Below are 23,849 nucleotides of genomic sequence, written 5' to 3'. Positions count from 1 at the left end.
TGCTGTAGGCCATGTCCATGTGATCGTCGGAAAGCCCCTATTTTCATTGTCTCCTTCCAACCTCATCAATGGATACGAAGTTCGAACTCTTTGATGATGGCAAGTCCGATTTTAATGCACCTCCATCATACGATGCAGTTTCCATGTCCTCGATATCAACAGATTCCGTCCAATGCAGACCGCCACCTGTATTTTCCAAGGAACAGACTAAGCAGATACGTACCACCGTTCTATCTCTCATCCGTGATATGGTCACCGCACCGGATTTCATCCCTTCCTCTGTCGGCCCAATTATCGATGCCTGCGCTACTTCTCTCCCAGCTGCAGAGCTCACAGCTCTTCTTCAAGAATCCAATATTGCCGGTCATACACCCTTGTATTGGGCAGTCGTGAATAATCGACCAGAAGCTCTTTCAGCCTTCTCTAAATTCATCACCATATACACGTGTGATTCCCTTGACGACATACGTCTAGCATGTATGGCAACTAGCAACCATGCATGGTTTACGTCGCTGAAATTGACATCCGCTTTTCGTTATAGTGAGTACCGGTAATCCTTAGCCCTCAGTGAGAATTAATCATTGGACATTAATTAGGGAAGGACGGGCGTTTGACTCGATCTTTAGGTTATCCGACAGATGAAATCCAGGTGTATCATGGAGGAAATATACAGAACCAATTCACTTCCAAAATGCAGGATCATGATGTTCCAGAAACGCATGCGTGTTGCACAGGAAATATACGTGGAATTGATTGCACAAGGTATGTAAGCCATACCTCTTAAGTCATTCCTCACATGAGTGTTAATCTCTGCAGGACGCATATGGAGCTTGCTCTTCTATATGGGTGTCGATGCAAGGTGGCGCGTCGGCCTTGGGCTTGCTAAGGGTAGCTTGCCGGCGCGTCCAAAAGCTCTACTTAAGGTCAAGGCCCAGAACGAGAAATCTGCAGATCTGCAGATACACTTCGAACCAAAGAAGGATCATTTTCTTGTACCTGAGGGGTAAGTTTAGTTTGTTCCGAGTCATTCGAAAGGCATCGCACTGATGGTTTTCATTGCCCCCCCGGCTGCTGACTACGCTGATCTCAAAGATGCACAAACTCTTCTATCAATACTTGTGGGTCCCTCTCTGCTTCGTTGGGCGATTGGCTGATGTTCAAGTAAGTGTTTTCCCGACGCATTAATCTTATCAATTAACGTATTTTGTGACTCTCCTCCTGTGACGACTTGAACTGACTCTGTTGTAGCGATATCATATATACAGACTCCGATGGTGCCCTGCAAGCAACGTTGGAGGTGACGTTACTGTAGCACTGACTGACAGTGAGAATAGGAGTCCGTGGAGGATGCAGCTGAAGGATGGTCAGATATGTCTAGTTACGGTCTCACTCTTTTTTTTAAAGTATCACCCGTTGGAGCGACATTTCTAGCCAATGTAAATGAGCCACTATGATGAAGTTAAGCGTCACAACTGCGGCCTAAGATTCAGTCATACAGAATTACTGCTTCCGGTTACCCTACAACTTGCTTGGCATTGGATTACTTCATGTCGGATATCCAACCAGCTCACCACACAAAACACCTGCCTGTTCTTGCATATCCGTTTAATAGTGTGGCATTCCATCTTGTCCAGCGAGATGACGGTGCAAGCAACGGGACTGCTTTGTGGCTTGGTGCCCAAGTCCTATCCGTCTACCTATCTGCCGAATTCAAGGGCAAATCCAGGAAGACCATTGAGACTGGAACAGATAATGATGCTTCGGTTCTATACGATACAGCACGCCCCAAGGCCGTAGAATTGGGCAGCGGGATCGGCCTCATGGCGTGCGTCTGATTGTCCATAAATGAGCGTGAAAAGGATCACTCACCATCATAAACGCATATTCTGCCGCATATGGCGGGTGCTTCATGAACTCTAGTCTTGCGCTCGCATCTCTGGGATATGATGTCCTTGCTACAGATACCATGCAAATCTGTGCATCCGTTCTGCGTTCCAACGTCAATGCCAATGCGCATCTCGTCCCTGGACGTGTCCATGTACGTGAACTGGACTGGGGTGTCGACCCTACAGGATGGATATGGGACGATCCTGTATCGATCACATCGCCAGCACCTTCAGGTTTGCCAAGGGGCGGTGACAGCCGCGATTTCCTCGCCCCGCCATTTGATCTGATTGTGTCGAGCGATACGATCTATGATACGGCACTTGTTGCTCCTCTATTCGAGACGATTCGTGCGCTTTCTGCTCTTTCATCTGCTTCCGTTCTCTCCCCGTCATATTCACTTTCCGGTATCGAAGTACCACCTGCACCCCCTTCCAAATCCCCTGGAATTCCAACCTGCAAGCCTCCGGTCATCTACCTTGCTGTTGAGAGGCGCGACCCAACATTCGTCACGGCCGCATTTAGACGTGCTAGTGAGGAGTGGGGACTTTTGTTCCAGCGCGTCCCCGAGAAGAGGCTAAGGCGTGCCGGTGTTGGTGTAGGGTGGGACGCTGGGGAATGGGAGGGCGTAGAGGTGTGGCGTGGAAGGTGGGATGGGGTCACTGGGGCTGTCAAGTAATAGTGAGCTTGTGGGTTGTATGAAGGATATAGAGCGTAGAGGCGTCAGGCGTCGGGATTATCCAGTTGATACCATAACTTTTTGTAGTACCTTTGTTATTACATAAAAGCTTCCTTACTCAGTTAGAATGAAGACCAGCAGATGCTAGATATGATTAAATCTAGTATGTGAACATCATCCAGCAGGTCACGGGTTAGGATATGGAATGTTCGAAAGATCATAGAGGTCGTGGATATGGAGGATATCTCCAGCTAGATAAGCAATCAAGTAATGGGCATCGTAAAGTCATGGCTGGTCGGTGGTTGGTATGTTCATAATGTATAAAGGTTGTACACGTTTTTGTGGTATCATCCTACGTGAGAAGTGATTGGTATTCACGTCAAGATGGAGATTAAGCAACCCGACGCACATGACATGAAAAGAGGTGTATGACTGCTCTCAGCCTCTTCCTCCCGACGCGTTGAAACAAGGGTGAGGGTACGATCAAATCCGTGGTTTGACTGAGAACGCAAGGTTGAGTCGATTCTATCCCTTCACGCAGAGTGGCCAAGATGAAAGATCCGAGAGGATGAAAACAGGATGCGAATGAAACAAAACCAAAAGATTGTTGGCATTGAGGGAACAAAGAAGATGGGCATAAGAAAGAAAAGTTGGAGAAATCAGTGCACGTACCAGATCTCTCCATGTTTCTTCCTCGTCACTCTCTGTCTGTAGCTGATATATCTGCGCGAAGCCTTTAAACCTACAGAAAAATGCAAGAATCAGCACCAAGAAGGTTGACACAACTACACGTAGGTATGCTAGAAAAGCAGGAAAGATGAAAGAATGGGACGTCACACACGTCAGCTCGCCTTCTTCAGTGACGTCCAGAAACTCTCTGAGCTCCTCTTTGGTCTCTTCACTAAACGGTGCGCCATTCGTGTCTTGTGCCCACGCGTCTAGCCCTGCGGCGTCAAGAATCGCGTCATCAGGAGGCGTGAGGAGAATCGTAGAGTCTTGTTTTGGAGGACGCGCCGGGCACGGCGTGCAATACTTGGCGAAAATATGACGAAGACAGCGTTCGAGCTGCACAAGCCATGCATATCGATCAGCACCGACATACAACGTCAGAATGCGAGTGAGAACATACTTTATCAGAAATGGCACCGTCAGCGTCAAGCAACTGAGCATCAAGCTGAGCGTTTCGCCTGCCCTGCCTGGATGATGGCTCGGGCGTCTCCGGGCGAGGTGACTGCATACGCGAGTCAATATCGTTAGGCGCCATCCTTGTGCTCGCTGTTCGAGCTAGAGCTCGATGGTAGATTGATACTTGGATCAAATCACTGAAATAGATGAGCGCGTGCTCATCGTGCCGCACGTGCCCCGACAATGAGCTCCATCGCCCGATTCGGAACCCTAACGCTTCTTTTCAATTACAGTGACGAACGCACCCCCGGTCGTTTAGTTCACCTGCTAGGAGCACTACTTAGGATGGCAGCACGATCAGAACCACTTTCGATAGAGTCCTTGCTACAGAGACAGAAGGAGGAGCGTGAGGCTGCTGCAAAAGTGGGTCTGGTCATGTTACGAACGAGAAATGCTGATTATTAACTTCATGTACAGCCTAAATTCCTCTCAAAAGAAGAGCGTGCAAAGATAGCTATTGCCAAGCGTGCTGCAGAGCTCAAAGAGCAACGGGAACGCAGTGAGAAGTCACGAGCGGACCGTGAAGTTCTAGAACGTGAAGCTGAGGAAGTAAGGCAGCGGGAGCAAGAAAGGGAGCGTGCTGCTAGATATAGCAGTGCTCCTGCTCGACGTATGATTTCCTCTCATTCCGAGCGACCCGTATTGATTATGTGCTAACAGATGATGATAGAGAGTCAAGATATGGACATCCCGAAAAGGATACCCGACATGGGCACGGACACGGACACGGACACGGACGGAGAGGTCGAGGAGGTGGACCACCTCCGGATGACCGTCGTGCGCAGCCCCCACCATCGAAACACATACCAAATGCTCCAACAGGTCCAAGGGCCGACCGTCTCAAAAACTCAAACCCGCCTTCCGGTCCTGTCTCCTCCAGCGCATCCCCTGCACCCATTAGCAATGCTAATAGCACCAGTAATGCGAATGGGAATGACCCTCTTTCGGAGCCCAGCACATCCTATGTACCTCCCATGACCGAGAGCGATCTCAGTGCTGTACGTGATCGCTATCTTGGTGTAAACACCAAAAAGCGCAAGATCCGCAAAATGAATGACCGGAAATTCGTCTTTGACTGGAATGTGGAGGAAGACACATTCTCGAGCGATTCTCCTGTTGCTGTTGGTGTGAACCGTCAGGGTGCGCAGGTGATGTTTGGTCGTGGTCACGTTGGTGGATTTGACGACGGTGGTGGCGAGAGAATTGGTCGAGGGGCTGCCACTGCCAACTTGGCTGACGCAATGGAGAGAAGGATGGCAGCGAAGAGTGGTCTTGATGAGAGGCATTGGTCGGAGAAGCCGTTGGAAGAGATGAGGGAGCGTGACTGGCGGATATTCAGGGAGGACTTTAGTATTGCTGCTCGAGGTATGTCTGCTTGTCCATGCGTGTTGGTCGCGGGCTCTGACGATAATCTCAAGGTGGTTCGATACCTCACCCCCTGCGTTCATGGACAGAGTCACAGATCCCACAGAAGATATTGAATGTCATCGACAAGATTGGTTACAAAGAACCCTCCGCCATCCAACGACAAGCAATTCCCATCGGACTGCAGAACCGCGATATCATAGGTATTGCAGAGACAGGTACATCATTTCCCTGTCTACTCTCCTCATGTACTAACATCCCGACAGGTTCCGGAAAAACTGCAGCCTTCGTCATCCCTATGCTCACCTTCATTTCCAACATGCCACTTTTCACAGACGAGAACCGCCACCTCGGTCCCTATGCACTCATCCTTGCCCCTACGCGTGAGCTTGCCCAGCAAATTGAGGCTGAGGCACGCAAGTTTGCATCACCACTGGGCTTCACTTGTGTATCTATAGTCGGTGGTGTACGTCATCCTACTCCTCTCTCAAGTCTCGGAGTTTGTACTCATTGTTGTATATTCAGCGCGCAGTTGAAGAACAACAATTCAACCTCCGTGAAGGAGCCGAGATCATTATCGCTACGCCTGGACGTCTGAAAGACGTTCTAGAGCGGCATGTACTCGTACTTTCTCAATGTCGTTACATCGTCATGGATGAAGCAGACCGCATGGTGCACCTCGGGTTTGAAACGGACTTGTTGTTCATCCTTGACAAGCTCCCAAGCGAGACGATGGTAGGCGAGGATACTGGGGCAATGGACGTCGACGGCGAGGAAGTGAAGAAGGGTCGCACTCGGGTAACAACCCTATTTAGTGCGACCATGCCGCCTGCTGTCGAACGGCTTGCAAGGAAATATCTCAAGAGACCTGCTACCATCACTATCGGTGAGGCTGGTCGTGCGGTTGATACCGTCGTCCAGAGAGTCGAATTTGTCAATGGAGACGAAAAGAAGAAGTTTGTCTCATTTGTACATGTCTTTGCGGCACTAATCATGCATATTTACAGGCAATTGATGCTGGAGATTCTCAACAGTGGCCAGTATCCATCACCGATCATTGTCTTTGTCAACCAAAAGAAAACGGCAGACATGGTTGCAAAGGATCTCTCGCGTGCTGGGGTATGTTGTTGTCGTTTCAAAGTTGGTCGCTGATCTCACTTTGATTTAGTGGTCTGCTGCGACGCTACACTCTGGAAAAACGCAAGAACAGCGTGAGGCTTCCCTACAGTCATTACGTTCTGGCGACTCCGACATCCTTGTTGCCACGGATCTTGCTGGACGTGGTATTGATGTCCAGGATGTCAGTCTTGTCATCAACTACCAGATGGCAGGTACCATCGAGGCATACGTACATCGTATCGGTAGGGCATCTCCCTTATCTAGGTTTTTAAGTGATTTTACAATAATATCAATGGCGCAGGTCGTACGGGTCGTGCGGGCAAACAGGGTACGGCGATCACTTTCTTGACAAATGATGACGACGAAGTCATGTACGTATCTATCCCAATTTTTGTGGTCGTGTTCTTGCCGCATTTGCTGGATCTTCCTTCGGGGAGCAGACCGATAGCTACCTGACCCGGAATTTCTTTTACTTCTCTGAACTCGGAACACGGCTGATTATTTGCTTCTATAGGTACGATCTCAAACAAGGTACGACCTTTTTTCCATTCTCATACGCTTTTGGTTCCGCTGCCACGAACGCTGCCTTTTTATTCTGGTTCTATCGTTATCAATCGTATGGCTGGCTGTCTCCGCAATGTTCCTTTTCTTCTTCTCGGCGATTTCTCTTTTTACCAAGTGTTATCATGTTTGATATGTTTATCGATGTCCCCACTTGGTCTATCATCAGTTAGTGGAAGGTTATTTCTGTGATTTTCTTGTCGAACTTGACCCTTTTGTCTTGTGTCATCTGTCAGGTGGCGTTGTGCGTGTGTAGCTTCTTTATCAGGGTTTTTCTGCTGTCGTTCAACGCTAGTGTCTAGTTTTGTTTATATTTGCATTCCTATTCCGACACCCAACGTTCGTTCATATTTACTAACTACCCTCTCACGCAGAAATATCCAAGAGCCCCGTGTCCAAAGTCTCGCCAGAACTCGCAAAGCACGAATCGGCACAGCACAAGGTTTCACGAGAGATGAAGAGGAAGCGAGATGCTGATGATGTTGGTTGAGACTAGGACTAACGTGTAAAGTGAGGTCGCTGATAACGATAGCTGATCCGAGGCCAGGCTTAAATGTATACCGGCGAATAATGGATTGGAATTTTGCAGTGCTGCCAATGAGGCGAAACGAGTGTGTGGTTGGGTCTAACTATAATGGTGTGACTGGACTAGTCAAAGCACTGCTACCTTGTGCTACGTTAGTCGAGCGCGCGTGCTGCAGGGGTACTTTGTCACATGGACCCATGAGGATTTTTCGGGAAAATGGTCGTCCGCTCCGGTGAGTAGTACATTACATACTGTCAGTTGCTACGGGGATAAGCTACCAGACAGGAGCGCTGACCCGTACTCCACGCGCGTGCTAAGCTAGTGATACGCAGGATAATAACGCCGAAACACCGATTGGCTGGTGAGGTTCATATGCCAAGAGGGAGACTTGGACTGTCTTGGAGTAGATATCAGCCATAATATTGAGCCAAGAAGCAAGGAGCTCAAAGGAAGACATCATGATGGAGGTGGGTTATTGGGTGGACATGCCAAGCGTGACAAGTCCTCGGGCGTGAGAAAGTACTTTCATGTTCTTGCCTGTTTTGGCTTGGATGCCGCCTTGGATGTCGATCGCGTTTTGCTGAATAACGCGACCGAAGGATACGGGGAGATACAGTAAGCTATGTCGCGTCGAGCGAGGTCACTATGCAGAAAGCGCAGACTCATAAGCACCTTCATTGATCTCGACAACGTGATATATACACTTTCGCGTGGCGTTCGGTTATGAATAGAGTACGCCGAGTATTAACGAGGCTAGTAATAGAGCCGCACTAGTGCAGGCAGTGATGTCCGAGTGCCAGTAATGGGGTTTGCAAGCTCGGGGAGTACCGTAACAAAGAGACTTCGATAATCTGCCTCGAACCGGATCATAGAATGGATTCCAAGCCAGCTTCGGCTGGTATCTTGGCAGCGCCTAGAAGCCTAAGCCTGAGAGTGAGGTTAACCCAAGACTCACAGGAAGTTTGAAACTAGGTCTAGTGAAAAGCTGTACGTAATTTCTTTGATTTGTAAGCATATGCCGAGTGGATGCCGGGATCGGTCCGAGATCGGTGGGCCTGTGGGTTTTCTGACGCGATATAGTTTTAGTCTTCAACTTTTCAATTACTTATACACTCTTCAACCATCATCACTATCATCATCTTCGTCGTCTCCGTCGTCCTCGTCGTCAAATAAGTCGCCGTTGTCGTCGCCCACGATGCTCTCAGCAATTCCAATGCAGCAAATATCTATTCCTGGTCATGACCCTTCTCCACCTAGTAGTCCAGATTGTGACAACCGCGACAACGACCATCAAACTAGTCCTCCATCTCTCCTCGCTGTCCCAGATATCGACCGCAATGGTCGTCTTGCAAATAAGGTCAGTTCAATTCCCATCTTTTAACTCCACTAACTCCCTTTTGCTCGCTTTCAGCCTCCCGAGACCGCAACGCAGTCACGTTTCCGCTTTCCCCGAAAGTCATCTTCAACCGCTCTCAAGCAGGAGTCTTCAGGCACGCCTTCACCTCCAAAACATGGCCCCCTTCATGATCTCAAGCGATTTCTCAACCACCATATCCCTCATCCTCACCCTCTTTCTGCCTCTTCCAGCGCTTCACCATCCTCGAACGCTTCATCATCCAATACACCTTCAGAACTACAAATTCAGCCTGCAGATCAGCGAAGGGGTGACGATTTCGACACAAATACCGTAATCCACGCAGTTCCCATAATAACAACCCACAAGTCCTCCCCCTTCAGCTTCATACACAAGGTCCGCAACCGCGACAAGGACAAATCTTCCCCTCAAAAATCCTCTCCTCCCTCAACATCTCTATCGTCTAAACGTCCATCACCGACTCCTCCAGACACTCCCTCTACTGTTCCAATTCTCTCCCTCTCCGAAGCCACTCACGCACATCTATCGAAAAAGTATGGCAAGTGGGGCCGTGTACTCGGTACCGGCGCAGGTGGCACCGTTCGCCTCATTCGTGCACGAACTAAAGCAGGAGGTGCCGTCTATGCCGTCAAGCAATTTCGCCCAAGACGTTCCGGTGAATCCGAGCGTGAGTACGAGAACAAAGTCAGAGCTGAATTCTGCGTTGGCGCCTGTTTAAAGCACATCAACGTCATCGAAACAGTCGACATCGTCTGCGATCATGGCCATTACTATGAGGTCAGATTATCACTCATTCACAACAACTTCCACCCCCTCACCCCCAACAGGTCATGGAGTACGCTCCCTACGACCTCTTCAGTGTCGTAATGTCTGGCCGCATGTTACGTCCAGAAATATTCTGCGTCTTTCGTCAGATCTGCAACGGTGTCGCATACCTTCACTCTCTAGGTCTAGCACATAGAGATCTAAAGCTCGATAACTGCGTCATGACACAGAGCGACGTCGTTAAACTCATTGATTTCGGAACCGCCGTCGTCTTTGCTTATCCTGGAACCGGAACTTCCAACGGCTCGCTACCGGCTGCAGTTACAGGATATGTCAGTGGCGCCCTCAATCCCCCTTGCCCTTCGCAACCCCCACATCCCAATGACCCACCATCGGGTCCGCACTCCCATGCAAGATTGATACCTGCCTCGGGTATAGTTGGTAGCGATCCGTACCTCGCGCCTGAAGTCCTGGGAGGCGGCTCCTATGATCCCCGAAAAACCGATGTATGGAGCGTGGGCGTCATTTTTGTGAGTAGTCGTTCCTCTTGCCTGCTTTTATGGTTTGGTATTTGCTTGAGGGCGAAATGCCTCTGGATGAATGGATGGTTGGATGGATGATCCGCGGTCTTTTTCACATGCGTCGTGTTCTCGACCAAAACCGAGGACAGTCGCCCCGGCATTGCCATGAACCCTATCTAGGCCGCTCTATCCATCCGGATCGACAGTTGCGCCACATGAAAAAGTTCTCTCGCAGAAGCTAACAAAGTTTCAACAGGTCTGTATGGTCCTCCGCCGCTTCCCATGGGCAGTCCCTGATCGCGAACGTGACAACTCATTCAAAGCATTTATCGAGGCCGAAGCTTCTTGCCCAGTGTCCGCACCCTAAATCCAAACGTAAACACAAGCGTTCAAGTGGCGCAAAACCTGTGTCCTTAGATCCCCCCGCCACAAGCGCCCCAGAGAGTCCTGACTCCACTCAAGACCCGCGGAGCACGTCCCTGGATGTCCCGAGTATCCATGCCGACGGCTCCAAGCCTCTCGACGATAGCAAGTCGGTGCTGTCGAATGCGTCGGTGTACACCGCTACGGCGAGCACCCTCACGTTGTCGTCACCGACTGGCAGTGATGCAGGGAGCGAGACCTCACCACGCCGGCGTGCGATTGAGTTGGGATTGCCTAGTCCTGGTACAAGGACGGCGACACTGCCTGCGATGTCGAGTTCGCAGTGTGCGGTCCTTCCTGAGGGCGGGGAAGTAGATAAGAGCGTGTTGGTATTTGCGCGCCCTGGAGTTTCGACGGAGAGTTTACCTGCGCTAAGGGCAGACAACGTGGAGGAGATAAAGGATGCCATCAATAGGCGGGGAAAGACCCCTAAAGAACGGGATTTCGCACGGGAGGCCCTAGGGATGAAGGCCAACGGTGTACAAGCCAATGGTACAACAGCACCGTCAATACCTGAGTCTTCCGTGGCAGCTACTGCTTCATCATCATCACCTCCACACACCGCTCAACCGTCGTCGTCAAAGCGCACGATAACACCACCTGGCAAACGACCTCGTACATCGTCGACGACATCGCCAAACTCGATATTCCGGCTGCTACCGCGCGAAACGCGACCTGCGCTACGACGGATGCTGTGCGTGGACCCTAAGCTGCGTACGACCATGGGCGAGCTACTATGGGGTCGACGAGATGCAGGTGGGATCATTGCGCTGGCGGAGGGGGATGAATGTGGTTGCGAGGATGGGGAGTACGAATCTGACACGGAACAGGGCGATAATGAGGATGAGGATGATGCGGAGGATGATGCGGACGGGGACGAGTGGGTGCGGAGTATCGAAACGTGCACGGAGAGCGGTGCGCCCAAGCACGTGCATGTGAGGATCCAGAACGAGGAAAAGAGTTTCAAGAAGAGGTTTTTCTGAGTTGGGAGGCGGGCTGGCATTACACTTGAGGGTGTCGTGCTTGTTCTGGCTGTGCGTATGGAGCTAGCTGTGTTTACCTCGGATCGACGCCGCTCTGATGCCATTCATGTGCTTTTACCCTCTTTCATATTGACGGCACAGTCATCATGCACCATCACCTGATCATCCTCTACCTTCACATCGATCATCATTCACCTTCGCTTCATCATCCACCATCACCCTGATCATCCTCTACCTTCACATCGATCATCATCCACCTTTGCCTCGCTCGTTATGTACTATATCCGCAGCTCACAATCCTCATGTCTTGGTTCTAGTGGCACTCTTGCATCCATTTCACGCTCCACAACCATGGCGTGCGCCACTATCATTCAATTTTATTCCGACTCGCTTACTATGTAATATTTCATCTGATTCCCCTCGGTCACCCATTCACCTTGACCATCAACGCCTTCCCAACCCACCCATCCTTAAAGATCTTCCCATCCATCTCGATCTATATGCACCTCATCTTCCCTCGCATGTATATACAACACAACACCTAGCACGCGGTTCGGTACATACAGCGGACACTAAAAAGATCATTCACAACGTTCATTCCCATTCTATTTCTCCTTTTTATAATGTCCCCCGCGGGCACATGATACGACCCTACGCCTATCAGGTATCTTATTCTCGTCTACCTAACCTAGTCCATTCGCTATCTTTTTTTATCTGGTCGTCTTTTTCATTCTGATGTGTTCTCGTCTTTTGATTAAATTTCATTTCATTTGTTCGTCTTTCTAAACTTTGTTGCTTTACGCCTACAAATGTGTGGTATGCTTTTCGCTTGATAGAACGGAAGGGTAATATTTTAATACGACGATTATGGATTATATCGCGTGGGAAGATATTTGAAGTATGGATTCGAAGAGGGTGTGCCATGCAGACGCGTTAAAATCCCCCCTGAATTATAATAAATATATTCTGAATTTGTGGTCGGGAGATACCCTTGAACTTTATGGGACTTTGCAAGGAGGTCGAGAAGGTAAATCGGGACGGGGACGCCGAGGGTGTGGTAATGTCGCCGTGTATAGAAACTCGGGGTTGGTTCCGTCTAGGGTCTGTGCCAGGGAGAGGTGGGTGGGCACCCTTGTTATCTATCAGGTGCTGGGTAAGACAATAATCGGATAATCGTCGTTCGTACTGCGCATCCACGAGATCCTGAGATGGAAAAACACATGATATTCACGAGTGGCACGGTTGAAATTCGCCTCGAGGGCTCAGTGACGATAAATAGAAGAAATACGCAAATATATCTCGGAGAGGATGAGTACCGACGGGTGCAGAACGTGGCGTTGCCGTCGACAGTAAAACTATTTTGAGCAAAAGTCGTACCCATCGGCATCGTTGAAGTATTTTTTTCCGGTCGCTCACAAAGTCTCTGCCGGCGGAAGCTGCGGCAGATTTGCGATAAGCTATCTTGATCGTTTTCGGTGATCCTGCCGTTTCGTATGAAAGTTGTCACTAGTGTCCTGCAGGTGAGAGTGGAGGATCACACGACTAAGACTGTGCTCTGGCGGAGTGCCACTGCAACCTGGTCTAGGCGCTTTCAACACGGAATGGAGGATGATCAGGTGGTTACTAAGATACATCGGATCAGACCATTACCTTCAGGTTCCCTCAGTTGGCGATGGGCTCGTGCTGAAGGGTCGAACAATATCCTGGCGGAAATGGAAAGCATCACGAAAACGCATGCTGATGCTCGCGATGCATATGGCACAACCATCAAATAATCAAGAACGTTTCAGCGGAAAATAATAATAATAATAAAGTCCACGACGGAGAGAGATTGGAAATTAGGCGTACCGCCGTCAAAAAGCGCATGCTCTTGGATGTTGATGGATTGAATGAACTCAAAGTGGTCGCCACCTGACAATAATTGGATCCAGTAAATAAACGCCGCTGAATTTCGAAGAGTCTAGGAGCACGAGAAAGAGATAATCAGGGGGAAATTGCATAAGATCGCACCTGATGAAGCTACAATTAAATTCTTTCGAATCTTGCAGAGGGCGCAAACTCAACTTGTAGGAATTATGCAAGGTTATGCAGAGAACGCGCGATCCGACTTTTAGAGACAGCGGCGATAAGCGCCTCGATTATCGATCAAATCGAAGGAAGCTTCGATACCACGCCTGTTTGCCGCGAAGATTCAGGCTTGGTAACAGCAGAAAAGCAGAGGACGACGAACCTGGTGTGGACGACCCAAGCAATTTGATTGGTGCGATTCGACGTGAGTTTTGGCTAAATTTTTGGGGTTGGGAAATAATAATAATGCGATGGTGTGCCAGAGATCCGTGGAAGCTGTGTTGAAATTCTTATTCGCTGTATCATTCAGGACTCTCTATATTCCGAAATATCCTCAAGATGCCAGGGCAGCGCTTGCAATTGACACCGGAAAGTCCGGTGACAGTCGTAGATCTGTCCGGATGAGTATCGATAAACACTCAGCTGTCCCTGATGACGTTGTGTAGTCAGCAAAACGATGGGACTTGTGAGTGGGAAAATAGAGTTCAGATATTGGAAGATTGGATCGGCTTCAGATACGACATACATTAAACTGAATAAGGTCCGAGGCGACTTCAAATAAAACATACCTAGCAGTGCTTGAGATGTTATTTCTGACTGTGGATAACTAATGAGTCTCTAGCATGTTGCATCAAGACACGAGGCTCAGGGGGTGTCATGTTAGCCAGCCATAAGATGCAAATTAGAGTCGGGTAGGACGCAAGATGGCAAAGCTGTGATAATTGGAACATCAACCAATATAAGCACACTGCGATAGTCCACAGACTCTCTAAGTAGAGAAAAAGTATCAAAACGATCAGATCTCGAGCCTAGTGCAGAAGCGAAATTAACGAGCTGCTTAAACCAACAGTAAGATGCCTGCCCACCTCAGAGCTCGTCTTTCCTTTCGGGAAACTTTTCTGATTCTTCCCTTTGGCCATCCCTGACCTCATCATCCTCTTGTTCCTTCTCGTCCTTCGCTTCATTCAACTGGTAACCGGCCTTTCGAACGATTTCTGCTATATGAGCGTAGTTGTCCATATTCCTTTCCTGTAAATCAGACTCTCCGTGGTCATCAACCGGAATCTCTTCCAGAATCTCGATTACAATCTCGCCGTTTTGGCCGCGCCCTAATATGACCTGAGGGTTTTCGCCCGACGAGGATTGAAGCTCCGGAATATTCACCAATGCTTCTAGCGCGCGTTTCAATATCCCATCCAACAGGTCTTCACTTTGACCTCCGCCGGGACCCAGGGCACTCTTAGCTGCGGGGGATGGTACGGCGAAACGCGTTTCACGGTTCAGATATGAAGGTAGGTCAGAATCTTGTGGTATTTGATGGCCGTCAGGTTTTCGCTGTTCGAGATGGGCGGTTTGGGGACTAGAGTCCAGTGAAGGGTTGACGATTTGCCGACAGCGGATAAAGGTCTGCTCTGGCAATTCCATTTGCGATTTGAATCCAGGTTCTCCGCATAGACGTGGAGTTTGTACGATTAGCACGTAGGAACAAGTCTTTGCTTCTCGTACGAGAAGGATAGAATCTGCCATCGTCATCGAGCAATGAAACTATACTAATATTTTGAGCGCGTTAGGGAAAAAAATTGAAATAACATTACCTGAACTTCAACTTCGCGAGGTTTTCCCGTCTTATCACAGAATGTGCCATCACCCCACCGTTGTACAAGATAACGAGAGCCTGGACCATGAGCAACTTCAAGGTGTCCGCCCTGGGCGTGCCGATCCGTGACGGCTATGTCCGCTCCTGGATCCTGTGCAGAGGGGGCACGTCCTAAAGTAAACGCTTCCCACTAGGCAATCATTTAAAAAGCATTAATCAGATAATATGACACATACTTCTGGATCCTCAGTGGGTTCATTAGTTCCTGTATACGTGTGAGTGAATCATACACCACCAAATGGGAAGGATATTACCTGCTGAGCGAGGCTGCGTGTGAGCGAGTTCCTTGAACTGTCTGATTTCTTGATTGTGGCAGTATGAATAAGTGAACCACGGTTGCCGGTACTATAAGACATATTTGAGCGGCATGTTAGAAAAATAACAAGTTAAATATCGCACATAAAGGCATTTTCCAGATAAAGGTTCCAGCAGTGCCCAGCCATTGCGTAGGACTGCATCTTGGTCAATATTCTCCTGTACTTGTATTGGAGTATCACGAGCTGGGGGAACCAGACAAATAAACTCGTTGTGTGGTCCCATTTTCATATGATTTAACATATATCCAGAATTATCTGGTATCGGAGACTGTGCTAGATCCGAAAATGATTGTGATTAAATCGAGTACAATTGAACACGAGGGGACATACAGATTTGCGAAGCGTCATTTGACATTTCCAGCTCAGAGCTACCTATCTCCTTGTATACCGCATTGGAAAACCACGCAGACTCATCCCACCGGTCATTTAAAAATTCGCTTTCACCGCCCCGTAGTCCCTCGTTAAGCCAGTGTTGAGCTGTTTCGTTCTGGACTGGAAGATTATTCAGAAACGTTACACGATGCTTCGGGAAGGCATAGAGGTCTTCTGGACCAGAATAAAGTAGCCTTGCCTGGACTAAGGAAATACTATAAAACAGAGTGAAAGTGATAGCTCGAGGAGGTTGCATGCTAATTGTGACGTATAGAGCGAAATTGACTCTTCCTCAGCATACTTACCATGTACCGTGAGAAATGTCTAATTATATCGGCGACCGAACTGACTCCGCGGCCCGTCCATTCATGCTGGGAAGTTCCCGCTGCTCCAGAAACAAAAATGCTAGAATATTATCTGCACTCGTCGATATTTCTTTTTCTCCGTTCTGATGCCATGGATTCGACCCCTGAGTGGCGCTTTAAACCGCGAATCGCCGATCGGCGGCCTGAATGGCTATATTCCGTCAAAAGTATTATGTATCCTTAAAACTCGAAGATGACTCTGGGTGTACGGAGAAAAATGTCCGACATAAGTACATATGGCTAACATAAAGGCATAACATATTCATGACATATTCACAATAAATCGATATATTAATTTGTTGCTAGTACTGGAATAAACCACGTTGTGTCAACAACGATCAACAGTCGAGCGACAACCGCATCGCTGTCAGGCGGTGGCAATCTCCCTGAGAGTGTCTTCATTCCTCTCTGTAATAATGAATTTTCTCTAATCTTCAGTCATCCATTTACGTACGTATATGTCCCCGAATATCAGGGGCAAATGCACAGAAGATGCTGATCGATATAATAAATATAACCCACTTTTGGTCCAGATTCCACGCGAGGGAAACAATATATGCTCACTATATTCGGTAGGGGGAATATTCGATAAAACAAGGGCACACACCCTTTCCCCGTCTTTCCTTCCTTCACCTCGACGCGGACGTTCTTTCCTGCATACAGTCGCTCCCTGCTCTGATCTATACACCCGGTGTCAAGACGTCCAAGATGTCTGCCTCACCCCAGCAAGAGGAAGCACGCGATAAATCTCAGGAGGAATTCGAAGAGGAACCGCCAGTCGAAGAGACTGAGGGTGAGTTACCCGTTACTTTATCGTTGTCAGTTAGAAGCAGCTTAGCTTGTCAAATGCGTCTCATTTCCACCATGTCCAGGCGCGGCAGACGCTAGCGATCCTCCTGCTCCCAAAAGGGGACGTGGCCGTCCTAAGGGAAGCAAGAACAAGAAGTCAGGGGGAACGTCCGCCACCTCAGCAACAGCAGAGGCTGGTGCTAAGAGGAAACGCGGAAGGCCTCCGAAGGTGCATATCCCGTTCCTACCCTTTCTGCATGCGCTCACATAGTACTAGGAGAAGAAGGAGGAAGCTGCTGATGGCGAACCGTCTGCCAAACGCAGGCGCGGTCGTCCGCCCAAGACAAAATTGGAGACAGTACCCGACGCAGCCTCAGAGCCTGCACCTGATGCTGCTGGAGAATCAGGTACAAAGAAAAAGCGGGGTCGGCCACCGAAGAAGACCTGAGACGCTAACGTCCTCCGTTTCTGTCTCCCTGCTTTGTGTAATTTTCTCTGCTCTCGTTCGTATCTGCACGTTCCAGATCTATCGCTTTCCTGCGCTCTTTTTCACGCTTGACATGATTAGTACCAATTTCTTGCTTTTATGATTTTACTAGGGCCCACAATATCTAGACTATATAATGTCACTTTAACCGGAGGTCATGTAATCCCTGCCACAGATCACTGTACACACGTCCCTACTTATATTTGTCTGCATGTGAACGCAAAGGATTTCGGGTCGACTCGAAAGCTGGCATTCTCCTTTGGACGAATCGGGTCAGAACGAGCACGCGCTCCCAATATTCTTTTCTGCGAGTTAATTCCATGGTCGGAATGCCAAATTAATCACCGCTCAAATGCTTTGCGCTCGAGACCGCAAAAATTTCTAGATTTTAAATAAGAGCTTCGGTCTAATATTTGCATTACACGAGGTCCAATAATTCACAACAGCCAGGATATCATCTTTGACTTCGCATCCAACGTAAGGCTCTCAACGTAAGGTAGAAGCCAGTAGCACACATGCCAACAGTTCCAAGTCTTGCTATGGTGGTGAGGATGATGGCTTGTCGTGCCGCTTTCTTTCTCGCGGTAGCATAGCTAATATCGGGACGGAATGTAACCATGGTGTAGAGAGGCAGCCAACCGTGAGGATTGGTAGTCGGAAAGGCAACGCGAGACAATGAGTCACCCAAAGACGAAAGAAACGTGGTGCCATGAGTTGTTAATGAGAACAAAAGGTGGTCGAGCGCTTTTTTCATGATGTAGGCAGGCGTTGTTACGGAGTGGCGCATTTCAACGCTGATACGCGACCAAATCAATGACAACTAGCAACGTATCACAAGTGACTTTACTTACTAATTGTCCATTGCAAGTTCACATATGGCAACGACATCTTCGTGCCTACTTGCAGAATAACGAGACAATGCTTTGAATAGCCTCTGGTCTATGGAATCAGATTCAGGGTCTCCCGAATTGGGTATAGTTCTGCTAGGGACAACGCATTCTTCTTGCAGCAACGTGAGCAACACTCGAACGTCTTCGAGACCGCAGTTAAGCCCTTGGCCATAAAAGGGCACCATTGAGTGGGCGGCGTCGCCGAGAATTACACACCGATCTTTGTAATGATAAGGCGTCAACTACCCCCACCAATGGCGGCAATTAGCTTTCAATTGGTGTTCGTGTGAAATACGAAAGGGAGGTACCTTCGTAGTAATCAGGGGGCTACGGGGGTTTTGCTCAAAATCTTTCAACAATTTGTCTTCGCCAAGTAGCGACAGTGCATCCGGAAAATGATTCTGGAACCACAACAGGATGTCTTCGCGAGTGATCAAACGATCAAACTCGACGGTGGGCGCGAAGAGGGTGCAAGTGAATGTCTTATCCTGAAATTGAATGTTGTTAGGTGGGAAGCACATAGAAGCTGCGGCGTGATTACTTTGTTTGGCAGGGCGATGAGCATGAAGGAGTGGCGAGGCCATATGTGGAGATGATTCGGATCAAGGAGGAAGGCAGGATTGCCGTGCTCGTCGTGTCCTGCCGGCATTTTAAGTTCAATATACTCATGAGGAATATATTCTTGCTGAAAATTCATTCTTTGCAGAAGCATCAATATCAGCACACTGGAATCATATCTTGAGAGCAGAAACTTGTCTACCAACCTCACAACCCTCATCAACTGTCTCCTTATGATAGAATAACTCCCATCTGCACCGATACACAGGTCGAAATTGACTCGGATATCCGTTTCCGAATCGCCATCCCGAAGGAACAGCACTTTTTGGTCGAAATCAGCTGAAAGAACCTTATGCTTGAAGGTCAAACGGATGTTCGGCACTGCCGAAGCCTCCTCCAACAGCTCTACGTTAAGAAGAGCGCGGTCTATAGAATTGATGCACTAAGAAAATGAGCAAACAGGGAACAATGTTGATATACTTGGCACAGCCGTGGCAAAATACAGGGACCGTGCGATTGAGGAGTGAGACAAACATACCTGACCGTCCCTGTCATACAGTTGACTTTGTAAATTTCCATGTCTGTCATGTATCATCCGCCCACGCATGGGGATGACAGCCTGCAAAAACCTCTCAGCTGCAGAGGCATCAACAGCTCGTAGAGCGGCGATGCCACGTGATGAAATGGCTAGATTGATAGATCGCTGTTGAGCAGCTGCTTTCGAAGATGATAGCCGTAAATCTGGAAAAAAAATCAAGACATTGCGTGACGAGAACATTGACATTGTCCTGCTTTACCTGGCCTCGCTTCGTAGATCTCGACTTGCCATTTCATCTTGGCAAAGGCAATCGCCGCAAGACATCCTACTGGACCTGCACCGACAATAACCACTTTACGGGGAGTGATGTTGTCGCTCATCGTGGCTGACTATGAACAAGTCGCTTGGTGACCGAGTGCCACATGCACAGTGAAGTGCTCACATTAATCTAGTCATCTAAAAATGGAAGTAATGAAATTTATATAAGATCTTAGATCAGCTCTTTACCCGACCCTGATCCGACCCGTTGACGAGTTGTTCAGTACCAGTACTACTTACGCTGTCGGCAGCTCAGATGCCTCCGCAATGGTGTGACCTTAACGTTATGCTCTCTAGGGAGTTTATCCTCCCATCGAATAGGGATATTGGAGCAAAATTACCAGAAGAAAATGGTGAAGAACTTCTTTACGTAACTGCTCAGATTGCTCAAGGTTCTTCCAGCTGATCAGAGATGCACTTATCTTTGCGGGAACTCTCTTGGTCCATTAAACAAACGGTCCAAGGCTCTTCTGCAGGAGGAGTTAGATATTTGGGGGACACGGTACGTGCCGCGCATCCCTGAGGCCACGAACCGTCCCTTATCGTGATAGCCGTTTGTTTCATGACATTTCTTGGGTACAAAAAATATTAGAGCCGTCGAAGGACATTTTGCGCACCCTTATGGCCGCCAGTGGATGAACATTGCCGATACAGTCACCCCCCTACTTGCTGAATTGGTGGGTAAGTAACTATTAATTGTCACGCTTTGCAGAGAATCGAGAAGTTCTGATGCGGTACCTGATGTAGGTGCCTCAGAGAAGGAGGTGGCGTGCATGGGCACTCTGACTGCGAACCTGCATCTGATGATGGCCGCATTTTACAAACCTACTGCTCAACGTTTCAAGATTCTATGTGAAGGCAGGGCATTTCCCTCGGATCAGGTTAGTGGTTGGCATTTTACTCCTTCCTCTATTTCTTACATGCGGCATAGTACGCATTTGCTTCCCAGGCTCGTTTGCACGGGTATGACCCGAATGAGGCGATAGTTGAAATGTGTCCTCGCCAAGGAGAGTTTACACTACGAGAGTCCGACATCATGGACTTGATCGCCAAAGAAGGTCCCTCAATTTCTTTGGTGATTTTCAGCGGCGTGCAGTATTACACTGGTCAATTGTTTCCCATGAAGGCTATCACCACTGCAGCCAAGGCACAGGTAAATTTGTCCAACTACCATTCTTCTTCGGTTATTACGTACATTTTCATCACCCCCTCATGACGTGAAAAGGCAGGCGAAGATCCGCTACATTGAATTACCCCACACGTCACCCTGCCAAACATGTGTTAACTACTTCGTTCGTTACTTCAAAGGGATGTGTTTGCGGCTGGGATCTCGCTCATGCTATCGGAAATGTTCCTATGGCACTTCACGACTGGGATGTCGATTTCGCTGTATGGTGCTCATACAAATATCTTAATTCGGGCCCCGGCGGAATTGGTGGGCTTTTCGTGCACGAGAAATGGGAAAACAGCTTACTACCACAGTGCGTAATTGACCTTGCTGATTTACTGCTTCTTTTGGGGATTCTAATCGGCATTACTACCAGGTATGCAGGGTGGTGGGGACACGATCCAGCCACCAGATTTGCCATGCCTCCTCGGTTTTCAGCTATCCCTGGCGCGCAAGGATTTCAGCAATCCAATCCCTCGGTGCTTGCAACCGTATCGCTTCTGGGTTCTTTGCAGATCTTCAAGGAAGTCGGCATGATGGGTCCCTTGCGCAAGCGATCGCTTCGGTTGACTTCCGAACTGGAGATGAGACTCATGAAGTCAAGATTTTATGTCCCCATCAATGAGGTTTCGGCTCAATGCCTATTACAGGGTGAGATGAATGCCAAGGATGGCACTACCCGACAGGGCCAACCCGGATTCACCATCATCACACCTCGTGATCCCGAGTCTCGGGGTTCACAGTTATCGCTTCTATTTCTGCCACCTAATTCAGACGTGATGGGCAGGGTTTTTGGTGCATTGTCTGCGATGGGCGTTGTCGGGGATGAGAGAAGACCCGACGTGATTCGCTTAACACCCGCACCCCTGTACAGCACATTAGGTGATTGCGAAAGAGCTGCCTTGTGTCTCGAAGAAGCATTCAAGGGTTTGATGAAAGCAAAACTGTAGGAAGGGCGGTTTAGATATTGTTCTGCGAGTGCATTATCAGGTACATGGAGGCACATTATCTAAAATGTATTGTCCAACAAGTTTAACAAATTCGACGCTTTTAGTATGTCGTTATGCTCTTCTATGAGATCTCCAAAGTTCCTCGCGATATGGGGGACACTGGGAAGTAAATGCTGATACATTGCTTCGCTCTGAGCTTCATCGACTAAAGTATCCCCTTTGGAATGCACGATTAACCAGTGCAAGTGAGGGTGGTCCACCCTCGGATTCATCTTTGTGACTGAAACTTCCCCGTAAGTACTCCGCCGACCAAATGCAGGCTCAATGAACCAAGTCCTATAAGTGGGGAAACTCGAGAGAAGGAGATCGATGTCATATATTCCCTCTGACATGATTATGGCTTTTGTGCTCTCGAGAAGCTCGACTGAGGGACGCAAAGGGTCCTCGCCTTGGGTAGCCTCGAGGAAGATCGATGACAGTATATGAGCACCACAGCTATGTCCCATCAAACACAATCTGTTTGAGTCATAGACACTAGTACCATGCGGGCCTCCCCAGGTGGTAACAAATTCAAGAAAGCGTAGAACATCTTTTGCGTGATTGGGATGATGGATTGCATTGTCCTCCGTCGTTTCACGAGGGGACAGGCGGTAATTGGGGATTGCCACTGCGTATCCAGTGAAACTCGCGAGTTTATGAGCCAACCCGACATGATCGAGCTTATCTTCGCTAAAGAGGAAGTACGGTAAGGAATGAGATCATCCGCGGAGGGGAAACCCCACCTTCTCCATGCACCTCCATGTATGAAACAAACCAGAGGGGGTCGCCCATCCGAAGTATTCCGTAGTTTCGGGATGTAGATGTTGAAGTTCTGGAAGATGTCATGTGGTTCAGAGGGGATATAGGATATGTCTGTGTATTCATCCATTGGAATATTAATGGTAATGGATATACTGACTTTGTACGACGTAAACGTTTTGGTTGTAGTTCAACACAGCCACTGGCCTGGTCCGCGTGACGTCACACAACGCCGCAAATTCGCTTGACGTCACTGAGAGTGCAGTCTATATAACGGCACCACTCAGACGTTGACGTGCCCTGTAATCGAAATGCCGTTCACAGCTTCCGACGTTTGCAAGGTGCTTACTTTCCTTATTCTATCTACATAGTATAACCTGATGGGTCTGCGTCCATTTAGATAATGTAAGTCGCCAACCGCTTCCATAATTAAGTCACTTCGAAGCTCACTGGCTTAACAGTTTTGCTATCATTCTTCCTCCTTTGGGCGTATTCTTGGAACGGGGGTGTACAGCCGACCTGGTCAGTCGGTTCTTGCATGGGAATTCGCCTGGCTGACTAGTGCTGTGATAGCTCATTAATTGCCTACTAACTCTTCTTGGTAAGCCCATCGCATAATATTGTAAACAATCTGGCTATAACCGCTCCTACTCCCCCCTTAGGATGTGAGTCCCTTTCATACGATTCATTGCGTTCGCTACTGACTAGTTTTTACTTTAGATCTGTGAGACATTGTTTACTCCTTTGTCCGCCGCCTTTACTGACCATTCTTCGGTTATCAGTCCAGGAATTATCCACGGTATGTAACATATTGCTATTTATTGGCCGTGACCCTTCTCATCATGTCACTTGTAGCACTCTACATCATTCTGAAGTATTGAGAATGGCAAGGACTTCCTCAGGCGAGTTGCCCATGCACTACCCATTTCTTCCGTCTTACATCCATTATTCCTGTTTCAATCCAGTCGAGCCTTTCATGCTCCGTCGATGAACTTAATACATCAATTATTGGTGGTATATCCAGGAGGGGATCAAACACGTTCTCTCGGCATTGTCCCATTAATGCACACTACACTTTATATTACACACATGCTTTCGCTAGTAATTGCCACCGACTGAACGCCCAGTAAATCACCTGTCAATCGGAGTAGAGTTGCCTCAGTCTCATGAGGAAGGCTCGAATCAGCAT

General features: G+C 48.5%; 11 protein-coding genes across 11 annotated transcripts; 6 read left to right on the top strand and 5 right to left on the bottom strand.

Moving 5' to 3' along the window:
* Nucleotides 1-68: 68 nt before the first annotated feature.
* Nucleotides 69-2,563, top strand: BJ212DRAFT_1474255 (uncharacterized protein; the record flags this gene model as incomplete). The annotated part of the gene is made up of 8 exons (XM_041339061.1): nt 69-540; nt 597-649; nt 714-762; nt 817-1,003; nt 1,249-1,297; nt 1,335-1,436; nt 1,491-1,825; nt 1,921-2,563. The coding sequence occupies 8 exons, from the start codon at nt 69-71 to the stop codon at nt 2,561-2,563; spliced, it is 1,890 nt and encodes a 629-aa protein (XP_041199916.1).
* Nucleotides 2,564-2,738: 175 nt separating this feature from the next.
* On the bottom strand, nt 2,739-4,160 carry BJ212DRAFT_29332 (uncharacterized protein). Its single transcript, XM_041342846.1, has 6 exons — nt 4,155-4,160; nt 3,693-4,103; nt 3,405-3,628; nt 3,236-3,305; nt 2,973-3,063; nt 2,739-2,915 (listed from the first exon to the last, which is right to left on the bottom strand). Coding segments are annotated over exons 2-6 (522 nt in total). The 5' UTR covers nt 3,828-4,103; nt 4,155-4,160; the 3' UTR covers nt 2,739-2,913.
* Nucleotides 4,034-7,283, top strand: BJ212DRAFT_1257946 (P-loop containing nucleoside triphosphate hydrolase protein; the record flags this gene model as incomplete). Its single annotated transcript, XM_041329902.1, has 11 exons — nt 4,034-4,111; nt 4,166-4,358; nt 4,409-5,113; nt 5,167-5,331; nt 5,380-5,579; nt 5,639-6,069; nt 6,121-6,232; nt 6,282-6,474; nt 6,534-6,603; nt 6,747-6,763; nt 7,168-7,283. 11 exons carry the CDS (start codon nt 4,034-4,036, stop codon nt 7,281-7,283), a joined length of 2,280 nt encoding a protein of 759 aa, XP_041199914.1.
* A 1,933-nt stretch (nt 7,284-9,216) lies between these two features.
* BJ212DRAFT_1257889 (kinase-like domain-containing protein) lies at nt 9,217-10,347 on the top strand (the record flags this gene model as incomplete). The annotated part of the gene is made up of 4 exons (XM_041329899.1): nt 9,217-9,471; nt 9,522-9,795; nt 9,898-9,989; nt 10,237-10,347. Coding segments are annotated over 4 exons (732 nt in total), but the record flags the coding sequence as incomplete, so codon positions are not given.
* A 2,449-nt stretch (nt 10,348-12,796) lies between these two features.
* Nucleotides 12,797-13,450, bottom strand: BJ212DRAFT_28472 (uncharacterized protein). Its single transcript, XM_041342824.1, has 3 exons — nt 13,397-13,450; nt 13,037-13,297; nt 12,797-12,974 (listed from the first exon to the last, which is right to left on the bottom strand). Exons 2-3 carry the CDS (start codon nt 13,152-13,154, stop codon nt 12,844-12,846), a joined length of 249 nt encoding a protein of 82 aa, XP_041199912.1. The 5' UTR covers nt 13,155-13,297; nt 13,397-13,450; the 3' UTR covers nt 12,797-12,843.
* Nucleotides 13,451-13,923: 473 nt separating this feature from the next.
* BJ212DRAFT_1310146 (uncharacterized protein) lies at nt 13,924-16,084 on the bottom strand. The gene is made up of 7 exons (XM_041333969.1): nt 15,758-16,084; nt 15,510-15,700; nt 15,365-15,455; nt 15,287-15,315; nt 15,049-15,240; nt 14,320-14,998; nt 13,924-14,262 (listed from the first exon to the last, which is right to left on the bottom strand). The coding sequence occupies exons 1-6, from the start codon at nt 16,053-16,055 to the stop codon at nt 14,321-14,323; spliced, it is 1,479 nt and encodes a 492-aa protein (XP_041199911.1). The 5' UTR covers nt 16,056-16,084; the 3' UTR covers nt 13,924-14,262; nt 14,320.
* A 538-nt stretch (nt 16,085-16,622) lies between these two features.
* BJ212DRAFT_1474250 (uncharacterized protein) lies at nt 16,623-17,401 on the top strand (the record flags this gene model as incomplete). Its single annotated transcript, XM_041339060.1, has 4 exons — nt 16,623-16,691; nt 16,741-16,957; nt 17,037-17,182; nt 17,231-17,401. The coding sequence occupies 4 exons, from the start codon at nt 16,623-16,625 to the stop codon at nt 17,399-17,401; spliced, it is 603 nt and encodes a 200-aa protein (XP_041199910.1).
* A 493-nt stretch (nt 17,402-17,894) lies between these two features.
* On the bottom strand, nt 17,895-19,722 carry BJ212DRAFT_1443229 (uncharacterized protein; the record flags this gene model as incomplete). The annotated part of the gene is made up of 7 exons (XM_041337794.1): nt 17,895-18,234; nt 18,292-18,572; nt 18,639-18,818; nt 18,872-19,028; nt 19,095-19,330; nt 19,427-19,629; nt 19,686-19,722. The coding sequence occupies 7 exons, from the start codon at nt 19,720-19,722 to the stop codon at nt 17,895-17,897; spliced, it is 1,434 nt and encodes a 477-aa protein (XP_041199909.1).
* Nucleotides 19,723-20,000: 278 nt separating this feature from the next.
* BJ212DRAFT_1256941 (pyridoxal phosphate-dependent transferase) lies at nt 20,001-21,862 on the top strand (the record flags this gene model as incomplete). Its single annotated transcript, XM_041329822.1, has 7 exons — nt 20,001-20,097; nt 20,147-20,246; nt 20,337-20,425; nt 20,492-20,625; nt 20,676-20,897; nt 21,053-21,225; nt 21,289-21,862. The coding sequence occupies 7 exons, from the start codon at nt 20,001-20,003 to the stop codon at nt 21,860-21,862; spliced, it is 1,389 nt and encodes a 462-aa protein (XP_041199908.1).
* Nucleotides 21,863-21,921: 59 nt separating this feature from the next.
* On the bottom strand, nt 21,922-22,790 carry BJ212DRAFT_1474247 (Alpha/Beta hydrolase protein; the record flags this gene model as incomplete). Its single annotated transcript, XM_041339059.1, has 2 exons — nt 21,922-22,591; nt 22,645-22,790. The coding sequence occupies 2 exons, from the start codon at nt 22,788-22,790 to the stop codon at nt 21,922-21,924; spliced, it is 816 nt and encodes a 271-aa protein (XP_041199907.1).
* A 98-nt stretch (nt 22,791-22,888) lies between these two features.
* BJ212DRAFT_27705 (uncharacterized protein) lies at nt 22,889-23,789 on the top strand. Its single transcript, XM_041342803.1, has 8 exons — nt 22,889-23,001; nt 23,061-23,065; nt 23,122-23,182; nt 23,234-23,261; nt 23,323-23,384; nt 23,443-23,459; nt 23,516-23,562; nt 23,626-23,789. Exons 1-8 carry the CDS (start codon nt 22,972-22,974, stop codon nt 23,649-23,651), a joined length of 276 nt encoding a protein of 91 aa, XP_041199906.1. The 5' UTR covers nt 22,889-22,971; the 3' UTR covers nt 23,652-23,789.
* Nucleotides 23,790-23,849: the final 60 nt, after the last annotated feature.

Source organism: Suillus subaureus (assembly GCF_016647635.1).
Source record: "Suillus subaureus strain MN1 chromosome Unknown BJ212scaffold_1, whole genome shotgun sequence".
NCBI lineage: Eukaryota > Fungi > Basidiomycota > Agaricomycetes > Boletales > Suillaceae > Suillus > Suillus subaureus.
The sequence above is the reverse complement of the archived record's forward strand: the minus strand, read 5'-3'. Positions and strand labels throughout refer to the sequence as shown.